At 45.8% G+C, this 23,792-nt stretch overlaps 1 protein-coding gene across 7 annotated transcripts in view; it reads right to left on the bottom strand.

Annotated features, from left to right (window-relative positions):
* FRMD4B (FERM domain containing 4B) overlaps positions 1-23,792 on the bottom strand; it is a 139,265-nt gene that overhangs the window by 8,009 nt on the left and 107,464 nt on the right. For 6 of the 7 annotated variants that reach the window (XR_012647005.1, XR_012647006.1, XM_075005688.1 and 3 more), the window contains exons 12-20: positions 15,139-15,215; positions 13,658-13,796; positions 13,018-13,159; positions 12,362-12,495; positions 12,159-12,278; positions 9,995-10,223; positions 4,502-4,558; positions 2,540-2,687; positions 1,179-1,298 (exon numbers count right to left, since the gene is read on the bottom strand). Coding sequence is in view for 5 of the 7 variants with exons in the window: in XM_075005688.1 (XP_074861789.1) it covers positions 1,179-1,298; positions 2,540-2,687; positions 4,502-4,558; positions 9,995-10,223; positions 12,159-12,278; positions 12,362-12,495; positions 13,018-13,159; positions 13,658-13,796; positions 15,139-15,215 (1,166 nt within the window). In the remaining 2 variants the exon portion in view is untranslated. The remainder of the gene's footprint in view (positions 1-1,178; positions 1,299-2,539; positions 2,688-4,501; positions 4,559-9,994; positions 10,224-12,158; positions 12,279-12,361; positions 12,496-13,017; positions 13,160-13,657; positions 13,797-15,138; positions 15,216-23,792) is intronic. The other variant, XM_075005689.1, reaches the window with a different exon arrangement.

Raw genomic sequence — 23,792 nt, 5'->3', positions numbered from 1 at the left:
CAATCGCATACATAACAGTGTCTGTTTTCCAAGTGTGTATCTTCCCCCCGAGAAATGCAGCAAACAAAACACTGCAGAGACTGTGTGGCTCCTCCTAGCCACATGCTGTGGGAAGTGGTGGGGGGAGCCAGCCCACAATGCAGCTTTGGCCAGGGCCAGCCCCTGAAACCTCTGGAGCCAGAGGCTCCTGTTAGCATGGTGCAGGCACCAGGATATAGGGGGGCCAGCTCACAATGCAGCTTTGATAGGGCCATGGCCAGCCCCCAAACACACTGAAAAAAATACCTCAGCCTCTCCTGCTATGTCCTGTGCAGGGAAGAAACCTTCACCCTGCACAGGACATGACACCCCACTGTCTCATGCGCCGCTGTCTGGTCCTCATAGCCAACCTGCCACGTGCTGTGTTGGAGCGCGGCTAGCCCACAAGACATACTTAGACCCTGGCTCTCCTGATGGCTCCATGCTGGTGCTCTGTGAAGTGGCTAGATGCGATCACCACACTGATCATGAAGACATGAATTCAAAATGCCAGGCTTCCTGTCTCCTACTTCCTGCTCACCTGGAGCGATGACATGAAAGGACACCTCACGGGGCATTGTGGCACAGCTTCTGGGGCTAATGAAATCAATTTTTAACCCTGGATAATCTACACTGGTTTAGCTCGACATGGCAAATTTGATTTTTCAAGTAATTTCATTGGGAAATCACAAGTAAAGAAGCTGGCATTACAGCTGCTTAGAACCAACTTACTGAGTGCTGGGGTGTAGACAATTTTTAAAATCAAACATAGAGCCTTAAATTCAACTTCATCTCTTAGTGTAGGCCTAGGACACTCATAGGGTTCCTATCTATTTACCTCCTCCATTGCCACACAGGCAACATTTCTCTAAGTTCCTGCTCAAGTTCATACATGCTGTCCCCTGGAGCTCTGCAGCTGGCACTCCTGCATGAAAAGTCCACCACTGGCACGTTGAAAAGCTGGCGCAGAATTGCATGTACCAATGATGGCTGATGTATAATTATCTCTGGGCAATATCAAAGGCTGACAACCCTGCCCCTGTCTTGGAAAACATCATACACAAAAGGCTCCTATTTCTGTCCCCTCTGAAAACGGTGTATTTTACTTCTCTGCACAAGATGCCTGTTACCCCCCACTGATGTAATGGAATTCAGCTTACTGTAAATGGCTGCTACTGTAGGCATTGCGTGTGAGCACCGGTGTGGTAGGCATGCTTCTCCCTCCACAGGGCGGTCGCTCCAGAAGTCGGTAAGGACTACTGTGTGTCGATAGAGGCTCTCTGCAATTACAAGCAGAAGAATCCAGCACATGGGCATCACAAATGTATTTTCAATAAAAGGCAAAGTACATTTGCATTACATTACTTACACGTTGATCCAAAGGACAAGACAAATGATGGTAAAGAAAGCAGAAGTCAGTGTGGCAGTGTCTGCTACTGTAACCACCCACAGGCAGAACTGAACCTGCATTCTCTGGAGCTTAGTGAAGGAGCCCCTACAGCTTGAGCTAAAAGCCAGCTAGCTCCCAGCTAAGGCTGTAGTGAAGACTCATTCCTTCTCTCTGTAAGCTATCTAGGTGAGCACACCTAGGAGGTGTGTGGGTTGTATTACCAGTGCTGAGGGTTAGCCCGACTAGAACAGCCAGGAGTTCAAACCCCTCTGGTTCAGGAGGTTAACACAGCAAGGAAATTCACCACAGGATGCCATATAGGAACAGCTGCTGCAAAGGGACAGAGACACACAGCATAATAAATGGAAAAGAAAGCTGAGAAGCAAAGGAATAGTATAATAGCACCAGCGTTCCCTCTAAGCTGAGCGCTCTCAGCCACCTCCAGAAGCCACACACCTACCAGTGTTTGAAACTTGCAGCTATGCTACCGTAACCTTTACAGGCAGAACTGAACCCAGGGTCTCTGAGCTTAGTACCTCAGGAGCTAAAGGCCAACAGATGCTCAGCTAAGGCAGTAGAAGAGACTCATTCTTTCCTTCTGTAAATAGTTTAAGTGTCACTACATGGGACAGTGAACCACACCCAGTCAGAGCACAAGTTACACTACAACAACGCTGTGACTAGAATTTTAACATGACCAGGATGGATTCACAGGGTCCTCCTCAATCTGAAATTGCCAAACCATTGTCAGCAGCGAACCACTGAAAATAGTGGAAACAAGCCACACACACACAAAAGGAGCTGAAGGGTGATAGGGCTGATGGCAATAAATGTTCTTTTATTCAACACTTGCCGTTAAAACTTGTCTCCCTTTTACCAGTTGCCCCAGTTGAGAGTCACCCTACTTTTACAGCTGACATTCAGCCTAACTTGTGTTGCCACAATTATAGTATTCAAACAACAAACTTAAGCACAAGCACAGCAGCAATGTCTGTTTCGGTTGCTAAAGTGTCGGACAGGAGTACAATGAGAAGAGCCACCCTGTTGCCAACAGGTTACGGTGAAGAATTGTTTACAACATATATAAAACTAGGTTCACCACAACCATATGGCAATATTAGATGCTGTTACCTAGAATGTCTGTTTTCCAGGAGCTGCTCGGTGATGGAGGACTTTCTCAGATGGATTCTCTCCACGCCAAGGGACTTTGGTGGAGGGATTCTTGGAGACAACTGCATGGAGCTCATTCCCTGCCCTGGTGCTGTGAGGTCATCATTGGCTGTTGGAAAAAAATAGGATGCTTTTAGTCAGAAAAATCTTTGACAAATCTGCACACTTGTGAAAAAATTGCAACCTCTGACCCTGGGGGACTGAGGATGCTGCAAATTCCCTGAGGTTCAGTTAGCAAATCCTCTTCTCTGTAAGACCAAGGAGAGGGTGCTTCATCCCTCAAGAGCTCCTCCTGTCCCAGGAGTCTTGCCTGCTGTAAAGTCCCCTCCAGGATGAGGGGACACCATGAAGTAGCATTTAGGGCCAATCGGGGGGTTGGGGGTCCAGGAGAACCATCTGACCTTTGTTTGAAGCTCACAGGAGGCCTCATATGTAGACACTTGTTAATTTTTTGGCCTTTGACAAGTTTCACAGCTTGTTGTTATGCGCATCCCTCAATCATTAGTGCATTTGCACAAAAAAAAGGCTAGAAAAAGCATTTGTTTCCATAAAAATGATCAAATTATGTCTCACTTTTTTTTGATGTCTTATTTTGTTTTCATGGATTGTCATTTTTTTCTATTTTTATTATGGTGAGGGGCCTCAAAAGATGGAAGTGGCCCAGGCTAATCTGGACCTCTGAGGGGGGGCTGGTAGCAATTAATACTGATGGAAGCAATATTAACTCCTGGCTGGATCTCTGCCAGGTCATGAAGGAAACTTCTCAGGGAAAGCAATTACTCCCGAGCTCTGTCAGCTGAAGCAGCGTGCAATGGCTTCCATGGAGATGGCGGGGAAACTTACAGACTCCATTTGCCATGCTCCACCCTCCTATTTTCTCCTCTCTGCCCAAGTCAGATGTGGGAGCATCAGCCCCCAGCTGTATTACTTTACAATTTCTATGGAAGAGGCATTTTGAAATAAAAAAGTTTCCTGAAAATGTGTCTCCCTGTGAGAGACCAATGCTAATTATCTGTAGTGAGGAAAAATGGGGATAAACGTTCCTAGTTGGAAGCAGCTGTGAAGATTCGGGGCTTAATCTTGATCTCACTTCCATCAGCCCTCTGAGCTTCCTATGTCCACTGAGGTCAATGACCAGGCTTCTACTGGTTGGAACAAACATTCGGTGAACATGCTGAGGTCCTGATTCTGATCTCATTGCCACCTGTGAGACACAGGTGTGGCCCTGACACTGAGTTAAGACACAAGCACAAAGTTGGCGTGGGACCAGACTCAAGCCCTTGATAAGCAGTGAATCATTCTCTGGATATTTGTTCCCAAATGATGATGACAAATCTAAAGGAACGTCAAGCCAAGTCTTTTCCAGATGGTGACTGGTCTAATGTTAACTGTTGCATGGGAAAAAAATCAGCTATACTAAAACACCACCACAGCCCTGGCAAGATGCCAAACATTATTTACTATGCAAACAGGTTATCAGCTTATCTGCATGTTTCAACATTTTAATAATGTAGAACTGCAATGACAACATCTGGGTCAGTCATGTCCTGTCAGCTAACAATTGGCTGCCTTAACAGGCCAGATTCCTCCAGCCAGTCATTCGTCATCAGGAAGTGCCAACCCTGATGGTTACTATTGCTAGAATTTTATCCTATTAAAATGGCAATTGTCTACAAAGAAAACTCACTTGCCAGCAAAACCTCGCACCTCTTGACAAACACACGGTTTCAAAGAATAGGTTCTGATTAAGCATATTCTTCTCAGTATAAAATCATTGCTCGCTACAAAGTCTCACAAACTGAGATTTAAATAAAGGCATCAAAGACGTAGCTCAGAATAAGACACTGAAAAAGTTACATTATTATTTATAAAGTACATGATATGTTTTATACTTCATAAATGGGAAAAGCGTAAGAGACATACCATCGTCATAAACTGTCGTATCAGACAAAGAGCTACTCTCCGATGGGATTATATCATCTGCAAATGAAAATAAAGGATTTGAGATTCAGGCTACTCCCTTTAAAATAAGTTACTGAGCCAGATGGACATAAAGTGCAGTAACGTGAAGTGGATTTAGCCTTTCATATTTTGATCCTGTTTGTTTGCACTGAATTCCTATCTTATTCGTTCACATTGTCATTTAATGAGTTACCAAATATGAGAACACTTGGGGTAGAATTTTCAACTCCAGTGAGATTCAAGCACCCAACCTGCTTAGACACCTTTGGAGAAATCCCAGTAGGCCTCAATTACCTTTGGTGTTATGACCCTTGATTGCTGCTGAAAATGGACATTGGTGCTTCTGAAAATTTTAGCCTTAGATAGATAAATAAATAAATAAATAAATAAATAAATGGAGATACACACCTCATAGAACTGGAAGGGACCTCAGGAGGTCATCAAGTCCAGTCCCCTGCCCTCTTGGCAGGGCCAAGCACCATCCCGCTCTCCCCTGCCCCCCTTTTTTTAAATCTATTTGCCCCATATCCTCAACTGGCCCCCGCAAGGACTGAGCTCACAACTGTGGGTTTAGCAGGCCAATGCTCAAACTGCTGTAATTTGAGACTATTTTGACTGCTTTCAATCCCACCAACTGAAATTTACATCAGGGTTAACAGAGCTGAATCTGGCCCACAGTCATGGCAATATTTTCTACATACGTTTTGTATTTATTCATAATGCTATATTGCAGGGGTGGCCGACTAGGGACTAAGAGCCATGCATACAGTGCAAAGAGCCACGTATTATATATTTATTTTCTCTAGATATAATATATATCTAGATAAATAATATAGGATAACATATATCTGGATAGATTAAAAGTAAGTATATAATATGTGGGTCAATGCCCTCCCCCTCCCCCAAAGCCATGCACCCCCAGCAACTCCCACTCTAACCTGATGCCGGCGACTCACCAGAGGCACCGCCACGCACCGTTCCCACCAAGCACAGGGTGCGTGCGCAGAGTGGCAGATGGCACTCCTGGTGCGTGGCTCCAAGGAGGAGCTGTGTTTAATGGCTCAAAGAGCCACATACGGCTCAAGAGCTGCAGGTTGGCCACCGCTGCCCTATTGCAAACAGCAGAGGAGTGTCATCTTGATGCTATGGGTTACCAGTCTGTCAGGAATCTGAAGACTAAAGATCCTTAAACACAAGAAGTCCATCACAGAAGCTGCTGGCGACAGTCATGGCAAGGATGACTTCCCTAATGCACCTCTCTCTTCAGCCCAGTCAACATGAACATACACTGCACAGGTCTGTTCCATGCCTGGTGTGCGGGAGTTAGGAAAAGGAGGACCACTGATGGTGGTGGGGCAAAGAGGACAGTTGCCCCCGGGCCCAGGCAGCCACCACTGTTACTTTGGCAGTGGTGGTGGTTGGAGCCCCGGACCCTGTTGAAGTGCCACGGCACTGCTGCTGTGGCTGTGCGTAGCTGTGAAGGAGCATGTATGTGTGTGGGGGGCAGCGCTGCAGTCCGGGCGGCACTGAGAGCTGACTAGCCTTGGCCCCGCCTCTTCTGTTGTTGTCCCCACCTCTTCTGGGTGTGGCCAGGCTCCCCTCCCACCTTGCCCTGGGGCCCAGGGCAGCTATCAGCTTTGCTGATGAAGAGCATCCCAGTGTCAGTGCTTGCTGCTATGCTGAGAGGCCTACATACTGCTGAGAAAGAACCCAACCATACTGCCATTCCCCTCCTCTGCAAGCATAACAAAGAGCAAACTCCCCTTTCGACTGAGAGCTCCTTCAATGGATTTCAGCTGTGTAGAAACAGCATTGAGAAAGAGGGATGATATCAAGATCCAGCTTCATGAAAGGCGAAACTCCGCTGCTGAGATAACAATGAATAGGCAGCTACCTATCGGCTCCTGACACCTTCAGCATTATAAATATCTCCAGTCCCTGCCTCCAGCCCCAGACATGTCCCACAGTATGGGAAGTGAGGTGCAGGGGTGGAAAAGATAACTGTAAAAAAAAGAGAGTGCAGTGTGTGTGTTGTGCTGGATGAAAGGAAACTCAGCAGGAAAAAGTGGCAAGGGAGATTAGGAGTCTGGAAACAGGACACTGGTAAGGAGAGTCAGTACTAGCGACACTAACACAGCATGAAGATCTACGAAAGCAAGGCATAGACGCCTTCCACAGAGACACCTCTCCATCATCTCTCCTCTTTCTAACTAGCCACGAGGACGAGTGCTGAGCAAGTCAGCTGTCTTGCAATGTACCGTAACACCTCCCAACATCCCAGTGTTTTTACACACGTTAAGCCAGCCAATGTGTGTTCTGCCATGTGCACCATTTGCTGCACAAATGTCAGATGCTGCACCATGGGGAAGGGACACAACCGCAGCCTTCTCCAGCCAGGGGTGTGTGTGTGTCAGTGAATGGCCCACGACAAGTGGCACAGCTTGGAATGACAACTATGAAAGTTAAGTATGTGCTTTAATCTCCCATCCACAGAGGACTGGAATGAGAACAGCACAGGGCTGAGCCGACAGCCTGAGGCGGCTATTTAATACACCATTTCCAACTAACCATTCCTAAAATTCACAGCTGCGCCTGACTCACTGCCACACTTCTCACCAAAAGGCAAATCGTCAGCTTTCAGAAACCACCTGCACAAAATGGGGGTGGGGGGAGTGATTGTTTCAGAACAAGCATGGCCAGGGATGGCCAAATGGCTGCCTGCAGACCAGTTGCAGAAGGCTGGGCAGTTCCACCATAAATGGTGGCTCTGCTCTTTCCAAACTCCAAGCAGCCACACATTATTCCTAAACATATACTGCTGCTGCAGGAGTCATCCTACTGGTTTGGAGTGCAGCTTTATTTCCCTGCGGCCCAAATGTTAGAGTCCTTGCTCAAGCAAAACTCCCAGTGAAGCCAGTTGTCAGATCTAGTGAAAAGAGGGAGTGAGTGGGTGCTTTTCTGAGTGAAAACCCAAGGAATGCCAGAAGCTGGGAATGAGTGACAGGGTCACTTATTATCAGTTCTGTTCACTCCCTCTGAAGCATCAGGCATAGGTCACTGTCAGAAGACAAGATACTGAGCTAGACGGACCTTTGCTCTGACCCAATATGGCCATTCTTATGGACTTAGAACATGGTCTCAGCTCTACATTTCCCCTTTTACACAAGGGTGCTAACATGCCCCATGTAGTAAACAGCAGTGGTTATACACAGATGGCGTACCATGATGTGAATGCTGCTTATTAGCCACGCATGTTACTTATGCTAGTTGTATAAGTACTTCCAAAACTATTGCCTACATTGGTAAACACAAGGCTGGAAAAGGAGAGATTGCCTGTCCACTAGAATCCGGCTGTTAGTCCTGCTAACATTCCCCTGCCAATCAACAATGATAAACAGCCTTGCTTTACCGCTGTCTGCAAAAAAATCCTAAGTGAATTCTGAGGCCAAAGGGTACAAAACATCGATTATCCCAGCACAAACTCTAGGCCCTGTGTAAAAGCAACAAGGAGTCCTGTGGCACCTTAAAGACTAGCAAATTTATCTGGGCATAAGCTTTTGTGGAAACATGCGAGGACGAAAGCTTGCTGGAAACTTATGACCAAATAAATCGGTTAGTCCTTAAGGCGTCTGTTCGTGAAACAGACTAACACAGCCCTGATTCTGAGTAGGCCCTGTGTAGACTTCCTAATGTTGCACCACAGCAAACCCTTGATTTAACGGACCAATTAGGGGAGAGTGTTGTCCATTGTTTCCAAAGGCCTGTTAAATGCGAGGGCTTACTGCCCCCCACCAGGCTCCCCCAGCTCCAGTCCCCCTCCCCGCCCCCAGCTCCCCTGCCAAAAAAAAAACCAGAGGAAAAAAAACAGGTTTCACCAGAGCTGCCGCTGGATCCATCTTGCCCCACCCAGCTGGAAGCGCCTTCCTGCGTGAAGCTAGAAGCACCCCACTGGCCTCTAGCTACGCCCGGGCAGGTGCTTCCAGCTGTGTGTAACAGGGCTGCTCTAGCCACACACGGCGAGACGGCTCCTGCCATGCAGGAATTCAGCAGTCTGGAGGAGCTGCCACACGCTCCTCCACCGGGGCGGGACACAAGTGCCATCTGTCTGTGTACATCCCCCACCTGCGGTGGGAAGACTGTGTGGCAGCTTTGGCAGAGGAGGTGGTAGCTCTTCCAGGTCACAGCAGAGATAAATACAGGGGTGGGGGAGAGGCAGAGGGATTTAGGATTTTACTGACCCCAGCAGACTTTGGGAATAACAAGTGGACACCCATTATTCCCCAAGTCTGCTAAATCGGGATCCGTAAATTGAGAGTTTACTGTACTTAAAGGAGAGACTATACACAGTTAAGGCACCTTATTCTTGAAATGAAGTTGTACAATGTATGCCATCCTGCCATCCTACACAGGGACCAGTGGAATAAAATATAAATATACTACAGAAAAAAGAATGCTTTCCTTCTCTGCCTTGCTCCTTCCAGGAGAAACCTGCATCTCCTGAAACCGTATATATACTTTGGGCTCAGGAGAATGTCCAAAAAGAAACTGATCCAACATTAACTGTCACATCTCCACAAATGGTCCCCGGTCAAGAAGCAGGAAGATGTGTCAGAAAGCCATTTTTCAGCATAGAAAACTTAAAGAAAATACAATATACACACATTTCTGCTAGTGCAAAAAGCTGCCCTCAGTTAGCCCAATATATTTTCTGCTGACCTCTCAGACAATGGGGCTAGAATCAGATCATGCTTTACTTCCAGACTGGAGAAGGAAGTGACATCTACTTTTCTCTTACAGCCATTATTTGAGAAGGGATTGCAGCTACACAAACCCACTCATCACATTGCTATGTTTTAGGAAGCTGAATGCCTGGTTTAGGAAGCTTGTATGCAATACTGCATGTTGGGAACACCTCAGGTTTTCTTTCTGGTCTGACAGGGAATTAATAATTTCCGATCAACACATATAGTCTTTTCTCTCTGCTTATCTTCCTGACTTTTCCCAGCATTTACTATGGACATGCAGAAATAGTCACCTGCTTTCCTTCTTACTGCCCCAGTAAAATAAAAATAAGGAGACAAGAACTATAAGGGGTTATCAGAACAACTGAGATATCCCTGATGCTTATTTCAGAAATAGAAGAACACCTAATAGGCTAGAGAATTAGGTACCACACCAGTTTCGACTGAGAAGAAGCCACCAGCCCTTCTGCATATTGTGGTTCTCTGGTCTCTGATGTTAGAACATGTCTGCACTTGTACCTCACCTCTCCTAGGATCTGCTCTACCCGCAGCTTACGTACAGCACAGGAATAGAGTTTCATGTATACCAAGCATTAATTACCTCTTACCTTTCCACACAAGTGCCATGGAAAAAAAAGCATATGCAACCTTCATAAAGAAAACTGAACCAAACAACAATCTTTCTCACCCTCATCAGATTTCTGGGGCTTACCTGGCACAATAAGGGTAGATTTCTGAGTTGGTTTTTTGCCGCATTTGATCCTGTATTCATTTATGGAATTTTCAATCTCTTGAAGCTTTTTCACGGCATCTGCATACTCCTGCTTTCTTTTCTTCTTCACATTTTTGCACAGGTCTGGCTCAGTGGCAAGTTTCTTTGCAGCTTCCACCAGCTTTTGCTGTATGATAAAATTGCGCTCCAAGCTTTGCAAAGCAGGGTCCTGCAGATTCATGACAATATGAGTGCTCTGTTAATATATGACACTGTAGGTCAAAGTGCAGGTAAATAAAATTCAGGGTACAAAAAGAAAGCTTAACTGAAAACACAGAAATATCATCATATAGGGCATATGTTTATGGTTTAGAATTTAAGAGTTTACTGGGTTCTCTCTCAACTCCACTGAACTCACTCTGAAGCCTTGAAACAGTTACACAGACTAAAACTGTCCAAATGAGGTGCCTGATGTTGGACATTTAACTCTATGTTAAGACACTTAAACAAGCAAACCAATTTCCATGGGTGCTAAGTACCAAGTACTCTGACTGAAGTCAGGGTTTGAGAATATTGGCTGTGAATCTCTCCCTGCTTCACTTTAGCAGGATATGAAATTGATATAATCAGGGCTACTTTACAGGGCGTTGGAAGCTTAATTAATTACTGTTTGGGCAACAGAAGTGCTACACCGTCAAATGTCAGAAGGGTTTGCTTAAAAAGGATTTAGTACCATACACAAAGTAAGCCGTTGCAGTGCTGGTTATGCTACCATCGTCAGCTGGGACAGATGCATACGAAGTACAGGTGGAACCTCTCTCATCCACCACCCTTGGGAAATGAGTGGTGCCAGAGGACAGAATTTCTCGGTCCATGGGAAGTTAAGATTGTCTAGCATATTACCAACACTTTCACTGCTTGATGGGCTCTTATAAGACAGTTGGGGTAAGTTAGAGCTAAACAGCAGCACACAACACTGACAGCCAGGACTGGTGCCTATAAACAAACCTCATGAGACCACAGTAAATTGGGCTGCACCTACAAAGTGGTCATCCAGCTAACTAAACTCATGCTTGATTACTGATGTTGCCGGATGAGAGAATTGCAGACTAGAGGGGTTCAGCTTGTAACTGCAGTCTCACCCTCCACTAGGAGAATGACGCCAGCCAGCCAGCACAGCCCTGAATACAATGGCTAGAGGTGGCATGTTCAGAGACTGCAAGAAGTTTTATGAATGTTCACTGTATCCTTCAAGGCAGCTTCTACTTGTGCAGCTCCTTACTGAGGTCCATGAGCTCTCTCTGGCTCTCTCTGGGTGCACTCCGTGGCCTGCTGTGCAGGCTAATCTCCACTCACCGGCACCGAGAGCCCTGCTGCCAGCAGAGTACAATTTACAATCCCATGCACAGAGCCCAGCAAATCCCCAGATACCCATTTTATATTGCGGGTACCACACCCACAGATATGGCTGCAGATACCCATTGCTCATTTTTAAGGACATGGATGTGGCTGCAGATACATATTTTGTGTCTAGAACCCTGCCAGGTTACGGCTATCCGCTATATATCTGCGGGTGCCTGCATCCGTGGCGGCAGATGCAGAGAGCCATGGATCATTTTGTAAATAAGATACCAATTTTGTACCCGGGCAGGGCTCTTCCCACGCAGCTGCAAAAGTGTGTCAAATGCCAACTTTGTAATGTGGGTCCAGGTCTCAACCACTGCCTAAGTCAGAATGTCAGGGCACAGAATTATAGTGCTGGTTTATGTCTATGGACTCAGGGACAGGACCTGCTCTCACTGAAGTCAATGGTAAAATTTCTGCTGATGACAATGGTGCAGAGGAAGCCCTCGGGAAGCCTGCTGTCTTCAGCAAAGCCAGACTCTCTCTGAAGTCAGTGACAGCTTGACTTCAACAAGGGCAACATGATAGGATCCTGGAGAGTTTTACCCTTGGTTTTAGATCGCACACCAGCTCCTGGCCAGTCCTGGAGGAGCTGGGGTAACTTACAAACAGCCAATCCTTAGTGTCTGCTGTCAGCACTGACATCAGCAACAGGAAGCCACCAGTGGTCCCAGGGAGAACCTGAGCATTAGTGATACTGGCTGAATCTGGGCTTTGGCTGCACTGTGGCTAGCAAGCTGCCTGAAGTTGCCGTACTTACCTCCTCGCTGGGAAGCAGGTTATCATCCAATTTGAATGCTGTGCCTACACGCCTTCTGACCTGAGGAGGTTTCTCTCCTACACTCAGTGGATACTCCTTGGGCATTTTGCCTGTCAGCTCCTGGAGGATGGAAAGGACGCTGGGTTATTAACTGCTGGGGGAGGCGTTGCCGCACGCCTCCGGAATTTAACAACAGGCCTCACCGCCTCTCGCAAGCAGATTTTCTTGAGCTCCTCAACTTTCTGCAGCAGCTTTTCCTGCAGCAGTTTTTCTTTCTTCTTTAGTTCTGCAATTTTCTCCTTCTTCTGCTCTTGGCTGACCTCAGAATCTTGAGACCCTGAAGCAAGGAGTTGTCTTTAATGCTGATGTTGGGGGCAGACCCATTTCCTTCCTTGGCTGAACAAAGGGACCACTACCAATTTCCCAAAGCTGCCTACAGAAGTTAAAGCACCAAATCCTACACAAGTTCAGTAGGAGCTGGAGGTCCCGTTTCCTATACCCTCTAACTGCTGTACTCTCTCTCAGTCCCTCATGCATGGCCAAGTACATGTGCCTAAGAGACACAAGATCGACACTCTTAGGTGCACCTGGATAATAAGGAATCCTCTGGGAATGCAGGTTCACTAACCAGGTATCAAAATGACGTAGGGAATAAAAACATATGCCACAGATGCCAAGCTAGCTGGCATGGACTTTTGTCCCTTCACTTATGTGACGTTTATAAAATTAACCCCTTATCTGAGGTATGTTGACATCCACTTTACCCCAGCTACAAATGAATGGCATCATTTCCCTCTTTCCTGCACACAGGCTTCCCAAGTTAACAGAAGCAGCAGTTGGCTCGAAGCAAGAAGGTTACCTGAAGAGATTAAGCTGCCATTGCTGGCCATAATAAGCTGATTCTTGGACTCCAAAGTCACAAGTTTGGAGACCTTGGGTGTCCCCATTTCAGTCAGTTCCATGGCAATATCATCCAAACTTCTGGCAGAGGGAATTTTTGCCTGAAAGAGTTAAAACAGAATCCTGCATCATCAGGTTTCCTCTAGCTAGCTTTGGAACAAAGGGTCACAGAGAATAACATTTCACACTTCTTCTCATAGTAAATGAAGTGCTCATGCAGCACCACCCTGTGGGATTTTACACTTGGCTTTCTACAGCTTGGCACTTCCCCCACCTCTCCTTATCTTCATAAAGCAAACCCCTTTATTATTCATATCATGTTCAAAATGAATGTGAAAATGAGGCCAGGCACAGGGTAGATTAAACATGGAATTGTGATAATCCACCCCCCTCACCCCCACCTTGTGATTTCACGTCCACCGCTCTTAGCTGGAGGCAGGCCAACCTACTAGAACATTGTTACTTGATCTAACAGATCACGTAACAGCTCCAAAGCCGATTCGTAGCTTTTCTTCCAGGTCTAGTTTCTCTCTAGAACAATGCACACTGAAGTAGGTGAGTTGAAATTTTTGCCTATGGTAACACGTCTGGTAACTTACTTTGCTTTGTTTTCTGTCCAAGTAAAACTGGTGCTGACTGATTGCCATTACCCAGATGGATTTGATCAGGGAAGTGTTCGCATACCAGGTTTGCACTACAAGTCCGCTCTGGCCAAAGGTCCTTCTGGACACTGAAATGCTAAAGGAGCAAAAGAAATGCAGTCTGAAGCTGGTTCTTTTTTGGTTTCAAACACAAGCTGCCTTTTTGTGAACTAGGCAAGACTCAAAATGCAGCAGCCCTCAGTTACGTCCTTCACTGCAGTGGTTTTAAAAAAGAAAAATCTTTCCTCCCTGTGTTCTGCTGTTGCTCTGCTTTCCCTTTTTATGACACAGCTGAATCACAGCCATAAAAACTCTCCTTTTTAGCAACACAGTGAGCTAAAAGGGAGGGGACTGCTGCTCCTGCAGCTGAGATCAGAAGCAAAGGGATGGACAGGTTATAAATCTGCAGCAGAGAATGGAATGCCAGGAGATGCTGAAGGGAGGAGAGAGAGGCTGTGGGATGTGCCAAGTAGTACACAGAGGAGTATCAAAAGCTCTAAGAACTCCAGTTGTGGAGGGGAGACGAAGGGGGCCGGGAGCAGACAGTGAGGTACAAGTAGCATTGATGGAGTAAGGGGTGGAGAAGGAAGCTGGAAACAGGAAAAAGGGGGATTTTCTCAGGGCAGACTCTGCTCCTTTATGGAAGTGACTGTGAAACAAGTGCACGAAGGGGCAGCATTACTGCGACTGCATGTTGCGATGGGTGGCGCTTCCTCCAGCCCCCAGGAACTAAGAGGGTGGACGTCACCATGGGGCCAGAGATGCACATGAGGTCATAGGGCTCATGCCCCCTGTCCTATTGGCTCTGCAGTTGCCATGATGCCTGTCACAGTGGGCCTATGGAGAGGCCTCTTCCTGGGTTGTGAGGGCAGACAAATCAGGAGGAAAACTTCTCCTCTGCAGGTACGAAGAACTCCACTCCAACTCACCTGAAGACAATGTTTCTACCCACAAACGCTCATAATCTAATACATGTGTTAGTCTCTAAGGTGCCACAGGACTGCTCATTGTTTTTCTGCAGGTCTAGGAGTGTCTATGAGCATTCACTGCAGCTTACCAGAACCAGACCCAATGAGAGCACAAAAGGGCCTGAGAACTGCCTATATTCAATTTAAAATACGACAAATTGAGCAGCATTATAAACACACCGTAACATTTCACCCCACATTACAGATCAGTCCCCAGGCCCTTTTTGTGCCTTACCAGGAAACTGTTCTTATCATTAGTTGTTGGAAACCACAGACCAGCTCCATGGCCATATGCAGTCCCATTCAGCTCTCTGGACCTGAGGATCAGGCCCCACATCTCAAAGCAAAGAGGAAGACCAAACATTTATGTCACAATTAAATGCTGGGTCACTGCAGCTCAGTTAACTGAGAACTCTTCACACCAGGCTCAGCTATCCAATTCTGCCACAACTACCACCACTCTGGTCTCACCTGCGTGGATCGTGAACTTCCACAGCAAATTTCTTTTCACGGAAATACAGATTTTCCAGCTGTTTCCACTGAAATAACTATGAGTATTAGGAGAGAGAAAGAAACAAAACAGTCACTCCAACAATCACTGTTCTCTTTCCTCATTCCAATAAATACCCAGCCTGGAGAAGATCACGTTACCACTAAAGATTAACTGGGCCCAAAGTCACTGTTCATAAAATAAGCAGCACCCATAAAGTGAACTTGCCATGTTTGTTCTACAGAGTGCATGGTACACTGCAGATCTGAACTGTGAAAGCAGCTGTTTTGGCCAATAACACATTCCATCTTGTGGCTAAATGCTCGCGTCTAATCTCACTCTCCATCTCGGGAGGAGAGCTCACAGACTTCTTACTCCGATTAAACGAAGATGCTAATGTTAAGTCACCGCCCACCAAAAGAGATGTAAAAGATTGTGTTCTTCTCTGTCACCTTTGCTGCCCCAGTCACTCGCAAGGTGCATGAGGCGTAACAAAGCCACAGTCGCTCTGGAAAAGGCGTGCTCTGCTCCTGACACACACTCCATACAAGGACTGGGGTTGAGAGATTTCTGGGTCGGGTCAGGTGAGACTGCACAGCACCCTGGCAGAGAGTCTGGGAGGAGCCACTCCAAACATTTGGCTCCTCTGAGGAAACCGTGCATTTCCAGAGCCATTATCTCCCAGGGGGCAGAGTAAGATTTTGGTTCTGAGTTTGTGCAGTACCAAACACCATGGTATCCTGGTCTATGACTGGGGTTCTCAGGCGCTGCAAGAACACAAATGATAAAGAAATGTGTAACCACCAGCTGAGGGCCAGAGACCAGTGGCCTTGGACAGTGTTTCTCAAATGATGGCTTGCTGCCCACCAGTGGATCAAAGGAATGTTCTGGATGGATTGTGGACCTGGCGCGGAGCGGTGGTTTGGAGAACAAGCCTGCCTGTGTTCACCATACACAGATGGCTCCTGTCCTGCCAGCATGGGCCCTGCAGCCCAGCATGCAACCAGGTGCACAGGGCTGCAGCACCGTTCAAGTTCCTCTCAGGCACGCCCTCTGTCAGGGCCACCGGGTCAAACCTAACTAGAGCTGTGACCCTGTGTACCAAGTCATGGGACCTGAATCGGGTAGCCAGGCCTGAGGGACAGGAGCCACTGCTGGAGGAGAGGCTGGGATTAGGTTAGTTGTGCTGGTGCAGAGGTGCTACTGGGGGGGTTCAGTGCCCCCCTTGACTGGGCGCGGAAGGAGGAGGAGAAGAAGAAAGATGCTGGCCTATGACGTTTGTCTCCCCCTAAAAACTAGGGCTCCCGGGGCTCCCATAAAAAAGACAAATTGCAGTTGCCTTAGTTAAAATTTCCATAACCACTCATCTAGGACAATATAACCAGGGAGGCATTTCCTACCAATACCCTGAGATCTGCCATTGGGGGTTGGAATTCCCTATGGCTCTTCTTACCCTGCTCCTGGCAGAAGCCACTTGGGCTAGGAAAACAGGTTTTGCATCCATTCAACAGGGCACATTCTTCACATAGCTTTCACCCTGTGGTGGAATTCTGCTGCAGAAGGGGATGACTTTTTAATTGTCAGCTGGGACACCTGTGCAAAGCCCCTTCACGCCAATGGGGTTACATAGGTGTCACTAAGTGCATATTCTGAGGACAATGGAGCTGCACAGGTGCAGCTGTGGGCTTAATTCAGCCTCTCCTACTGAAGTCAATGCATGAGACGGAAAGATTGCGAGATCCCTGGTTGAGTGTAGGGCTGCACTCCAGGGAAGAAATCTTCTCACTTGCAAACTGAGCAACTTTGTGGGAAAATCACCAAGACAGAAGGAGCAAAAAACACCTCCTCTCAGAATATCGTTTTCCCAAAATCTCACTTTTTCAGACATAACCAGGCTTTACATTTCTTAGCCAATTAATCAAACATTTCATCTGCCACCACACACAATATTACTGTTCATCTCTAGCTAATATTTCAAATATCATATCACTGTAAGACACCATCTGTTAAACACGCCCACCGTGCTAGAGCATGAAGTAACTTGCAGGTTCATAAACCTATGTATTATGTCCTGCTTCCTTTTAAAATGCACTTCTCACAGACCATAAATAACACAGTCCAGTTCATGTCTGTGGAACACAATTCTTTCAGTGATGTTTTGCTCTCTAGAATCCTGTTTCGCCACAACTTTTCCTGACCAGAATACTATTATATTATTATTAAACTATGACAAACTAAATATGGCGGAATGAGAAATGAGCTTTGCTGAAAAGACTCATTCACATTTACAGATGACTGATATTTTTAACAGAGCTGCTTCAAGAGAAATCTACATATTGTGTTAAATTAATACACAGACACCTAGGACAGTTGAACCAAAAAAACCTTTTTTTTTAAATTTACTCCTTCTAATTTCAGCTGAATTTTCTCAATGAATTAATTCTACCAAGCCTGTAAATACGGCAATATCCCAGATGCAGGGCACAGAGGGAGCTTGAACTCTGCAGAGCCGCAACACTATTACTCCCTATGTCCTCCCAGAAACAACATAGGAGCAGACAAATTTCCATACCAGCCTCTGAAGAAGAACCCCCGCATATTGCACCAGCATTTTTACTAAACACAGACAGGATATGTAGCTACTTGCAATGATACACTTGAATTCCCACACCTACCTAGTTACAAAAAAGGTGCCATCTGTCTTCTTGTTTGTTTGGCTTTTAATCCAACTGTTTCAAAAAACAAAGTTTAAAAAGAAAATATGCCATCGCCCCAACCCATTTCCCCCCATGAAGCAGCGTTCGGCTTCCCTCTCTGCTGCTGAGTTTCAGCCTCCTAGGTGTAACTCTAGTCTCACAGGCTGAACTCCCACGGCTGACACACTGCTGACATCACCAGCTCTACCAGCGACAACGCCTCCCCAATTCCACCCTCTCCCCACAGACAGCTAGACACAGAAGGAAGTTTCACGGAGGAGGCACGTGCTCTAAGACAGCTGAACACTGCAGAATTCTGCTGAAGCGAGTCCCATGTCAGACTTGTTTGTGGCAGCTTTAAAGGCACAATCCCACCGAGCCCTTCGTTGCCTATGGAGTGTGGCAGGTTCTGCAGGAAGATTCGTGCTGCATTACAACTTCCCTTCTGGGCAGTTCACGTCCCAGACCTTGTAAAATCTACAGGCGTGCTTGAAATAAGATCTCTCGGGAACACAACCTGCCTCTCTGTCTTATCACTGACTAATGCTGAATCCTGTCTCCTTAGCCACTTCCTCTGCGTGGGTTTTTTTTTTTTTTTTTTTTGGCCAGGACGTTAAATGCGTCCGGCATACTTGAAGGCTGTGAGAAGCTGAAGTGACCGACACAATCTAGAAATAACCTGTTCTACCAGAAAACTGTGTGAACAAGACGGGGTTTGGAATGTGACTCAGGTGCAAGCCCTTCACCTCGGTGACACTACGCTCAAGAGAAAACCTTCTGGCCCCACAAACAGACACAAAGTCCAATGAAAATACTGTCCTATTGGGGACGGGAATGCACTGCCAAACCCTGCACTGCTTGCTGTGTGAGTTAGGGCCCCACAGTCCAGACCAATCCCTGCTTGCGCTCTGGAGAAGAAAATCTATAGTGTTTGAGGGAGGGGTCATATGGGTTCGGTACCAATGGAGAGGCCTCTGGGAGGTCCAGGGAGTCAGTGGAGCTGCAGAAAGTGGTTGTTCTTCCTGTTGATGTAGCGGGGCAAGGGAGGAGGTCAGGGTGGTTAAGCGCCGGAATAAATTGCCTAGAGTGGTTGTAGAACCTCCATCATTAGAGATATTTAAGAACAGTTCAGATAAATATCTAGCAGGGGTGATACAGAATGGTGCTTGGTCCTGCCATGAGGGCAGGGGACTGGACTTAAAGACCACCTGAGGTCCCTTCCAGTTCTAGTATTCTATGATTCTATATGCACATCTCACAAGGAGGATTTTCAGCCTATATATTTGCCATTCTTCAGTATCCAATAAGTTGGCCCATCTTTTGCCACACCTCTACTAACCTTGCCCACAAAACCACGGAGATTCCTGTGGCACCTGAAAAACTTAATGGATTTATTTGGGCATAAGCTTTTGTGGGTAAAAACCCACGAAAGCTTATGCCCAACAAATCTGGTAAGCCTTTAAGGTGCCACAGAACTCCTTGCTGTTTTTACAGATACAGACTAACACAGCCACCCATCTGAGACTTGCCATAAATATAAGTCAGTAACACAGCAAGCAAGAAAAATAACCTAGGTGAGGCATTTTTGTCCCTACTGTTCTGTAGAATTCAGTCTCTGACTGACATATATTATTAAAAGACAGCCCATTAAGTAAATGCCATCACATGAAGATATTTTTAGCCATTTACCAGTTGTGCAGACTCTCTTGTGTCTTCCCATAACTGAGAAATGGCATTTAAAATGTTTTGGAGGCGGTGCGAGAAATCCTAGTGCGACAGCCTCAGGAAGGGGAGCTTGCAATACAGCTCATGTCACGGATGGCACAGGCAGTTCACATTGCTAATCAGCCTTTGCCCATGCCAACAAATCTTGAGTCTATTCACTCGTTTAAAATGGTCTGGATATTGAGCCCTAAGATCACCCAGCATGCAGGAACAACAGGATGAACCTCTCTAGTCTGGCAACATCTGTGGTGCTGTGTCCAAGTTTCCTGCAGTCCAACATAGGTTGTTTACAGCCACCAGACCTGGCTCTCAATGTTCTGTTCTGTTATTGAGCTGTAATTTACCCCATGTCTTCTAAGAGCCCAGTAAACAGTGGAAGTGTCGGTAATGCTGCTAGGTAATATTATAATATGGAGATATACCTACCTCACAGAACTGGAAGGGACCTTCAGAGGTCATCAAGTCCAGTCCCCTGCATTCACAGCAGGACCTATCACCATCCCTGACAGATTTTATTTTTAAATCTATTTGCCCCAGATCCCTAAATGGCCCTCTCTGTGGTTCAGCAAATTCTCTGGTTTTGCACCAGTCAGGCTCTTAGGGTGTCACACTAGAAAGGTTCAACCTGTATTATTCTCAGAAATATTTGCTACCTGTTTGGTCACACAGTGCATTATAAAAATACATATTAAAGTGCAGAAGTATTAAGAGCGATGCACAAAAAGCTGTTCCTTGGATCCCTGATACGGAACGCATGCTATTATTAAAACACCCTTGCTGCCACAGGCAGCCCAAGTAATCCCTCCATCTCCAGCCCCCTGTCCTGAGCCTCCTGCTCCAACTTCTGCACCTCTCATGTGCCTTGACTTCTGCACCACCACCCATCCCTGCACCTCCTCAGCCCAACCCTCACTCCAGACTTCGTATTTCTTTAGTTTTGAAAAAATACTATCATTGGGCGGGGGGAAGCACATTTTTCATTTATTTTCACTTCAGGTAACAACCTGAGCAACACCGGGTAAATCTCTGAGTATTTAAATAAAGCTAATTATACTGTCACACCATCCTTTTAGAAAGACTAATGACTAACTCTAGGTAATAACACAATAGAGTGTGGACAAATAATATTTACATGGAGCAACTCAAAAATATATAACTAAATAAAATCCAATGGTCTTCAATTAGCGATGCATAAATTAAGGTGCTTCCTCCTCTTTTTGTGTGTGTGTGGGTATGTGCATGTTTTTGAAAACAAAGACAGGCCATAAGGCAGGAGGGCCGAACCTTCAGCCCACAGGCTGTTTCCGGCCCATGGCTTGTCTGGATACGGCCCATGAGGCTTGAGCCTCAGCTATGCCCTCTGCAGCAGGCAGCCTGAGCTGGCAGTCCAGTCCTGTGGGCCACCCTGCCTCTCCGTGAGGTTGGAGCACTAATGGCTCCCCATTGTGTGTGTGTGGTGGGGGGGAGCCCCAAGCCTTGTGGGCCAGAGCCAAGCAAGACAGAGCTGTATGGGACACCCCATCCCTCAGCCTTTTCCTGAACTCTCCCTCCCAACCAGACCCCCATTCTGCTCTCTCACAGTTGTCTTCCACCCACCATACCCCTCATTTTTGGTCTTCCCTCAGATTTCCACAAAAGTTAACCTGGCCGGGCAAAGCCCTGAAGCTTGGTCCTCTCTTCTCCACTTCACCTCTCCCCACCCCCTGTGGGGCAGGTATGCCGGGGAGTGATGTCTCAGTTAGGAGGTCACATCAGTGAGGGTGGTTTATTTATTTATTTTTTTGCTCACTTTTAAGTGGCCTGCCACCGATTTTTCTGAGAGTCAGTAGCCCCTGACCAAAAAAAAAAAAAAAAAAAAAGTTCTCCAGCCCTGCTGTAAGTGATGACCAGGAAAAGAAAGGCCCCTGAATACTCAAGAAAAATCAAAGGGAGTGACACACATTTGTTTAAAATTCTGTTTACAAATCAGTTTTCCAGATCCGAGGCCAAATCCAGAGGTCCAGCCTGCAGGAAACTCCCACTGTATAAATTCTCTCTCCACTCAACATTACCTAAATCTTTATAAACATGTTTTTAAAACCTACCTAATTTTCAATGATCTTAAAATATACATGCAGAAATAGAAAGGTAGCAAAGCAACCAGAGAAGCAGGAAGAACAATTATAAATAATTAAAATGTTTTTGTGAATATTCTGCCATCTGCATAAATGACCTTGATTCAAATCCATGCACCTGAGCTAATAAGTGTTTATTAAAACTCTTCTCCATCCATTTACATACCTCAGAAAATCTCCATTAAGCTCAGTGGGAGACATGCCTGACTCCAAGTGCAGAATTTGGCCTTGTAATTGTTTGTTAAAGACATGAAAAGGTCCTCAGAGACACAAAGCTAGTTAGCAATATCTAATTGGCCATAAATCCTAAGCAGGGCTTTATTTACCAACAGCAACAGCCGAAGGATTCCTTTGGGTCTAGTTTTAACGTACCTTCATTTCTAGCATTCTAAATCTGGTTAAATTCTTCAGTCCATTTTACACAGCATAAAAGAAAAACTCTTAACTGAAAGCAAGTGGGAGAAGTAAGAGTATTAAGAATATAAGGCTAGACATTACTGGGACAGACTAATAGTCCATCTAGCTTTGTTTCCTGTCTGAAGGTAGCTAGTGCTAAAGGCTTCAGGGGGAACGAACAGAATATTTAATTCCATGTTGTCAAGGCCTAGCTTCTGGCAGTAGGAGGGTTAGGGACATCCTGAGCATGGGGATGAATCCTTGGCCATCCTGGCTAATAGCCATTGATGGACCTTTCATGCACAACCTTCTCTAGTTCTTTTTTGAACCCAGTGGTACTTTTGGCCTTCACAACTTCCCTGGCAACCAGTCCGGGCAGTCCACAGGCTGACTGTGTGCTGTATGAAGAAGCTTTTCCTCGTGTTAATGTTTATCCTGCTGCCTCTTATTTTCACTGGGTGACTCCTGGTTCTTAAGTTATGTGACAGTGTCTCCTCATTGAATACCAGGCACTCACGTTCATCCGTCTTAGTATTTACTCTCCTTGCATTTATATATGAGAGTTTATAAAATCTATCAGTAGTTAGTTCACGTCACATGATTCATGGGATCTTTTTATTTCACTGTTGCTCGTCAGTTCCTACCTGCACTTTTTCAATGTCCAGCTTCTCCTCTAGGATCTAGAATATCACCTTTAATAAGTCCTGAAATGTGTCTGTCTGAACCATGTGCTGCTCTGCATGGCAGCTGCCCCTCAGCCCTTAATTTAAAAAAATCCTCTATGAACTCTTTAGTTTTATATGCCAACAATCAGGTTCCATCCTGGATGAAGCCGGTCCTTCCTGCATATAGGCGCTTCCTTTTTCAAAAGGCTCCCCAGTGCCTAATAGACCCGCCTCCCTACATAAGCATTTCATCCAAGAACTGAGACGCTGAAGTCTGTTTAAGGGGCCCTGCACATGGCACTGGAAACATTTCAGAGAATGCTGAGGTCCTGGACTTCAATTTCTTACCTAAACAGGGTGGATAAAAATAGATGATTTAAAAAAAATTTAAAAAGTGGATTTTTTTTTTAAAAAATCATCACTAAAAAGTCTCATTTAAAAACAACAATTACAATTAAATCACATCACAACTGTGCTAGACGTACACTTACAGTCTCAAAAAATAAATTAATGGCTCTAGTCTGTCCAGCCTAGCTACTGGCTATTGCTTCATGAAAGTTCTGGGCTTCCTATTTCTCTTTCTCAGCACACTAAAATGTAACATGTGCATATAAAGACTCAAGCTGCATAGGACTGTTGCTGTGCTGTGCTGATATGGTGGTGGACTCTGGACAAGCATGGAAGAGGAATTAGTAAAAACATTTTCTTAAGACAGAGAGACAATATACAGGTAAGGAGGACAGCAGCATAGAAAGGAACAATGGAGTGGACTTGAAAGTAAAAAGGGAAGACATTATTCTGCACATACACAGCTTCCTATATTTCCCCATGCTTTTGCCACTAAAAAATGGCATGGCTTCTGGATGTAGGGGAGATGCTATCACAGAATATTTTGAAGAAATTCGTTCCCTGGGTAAAAAAGCAAAATGTTGAAGTGTAAGCAGTGCAAGAAGATGATGCAGGACCTTGTTGCAAAAATGAAACATCACAAGAAAAATTGCTTACAGGGAGAAACTGATGTGGATGAAGATGGGGATAT

This window comes from Carettochelys insculpta, chromosome 11, assembly GCF_033958435.1.
Source record: "Carettochelys insculpta isolate YL-2023 chromosome 11, ASM3395843v1, whole genome shotgun sequence".
NCBI lineage: Eukaryota > Metazoa > Chordata > Testudines > Carettochelyidae > Carettochelys > Carettochelys insculpta.
The sequence above is the reverse complement of the archived record's forward strand: the minus strand, read 5'-3'. Positions and strand labels throughout refer to the sequence as shown.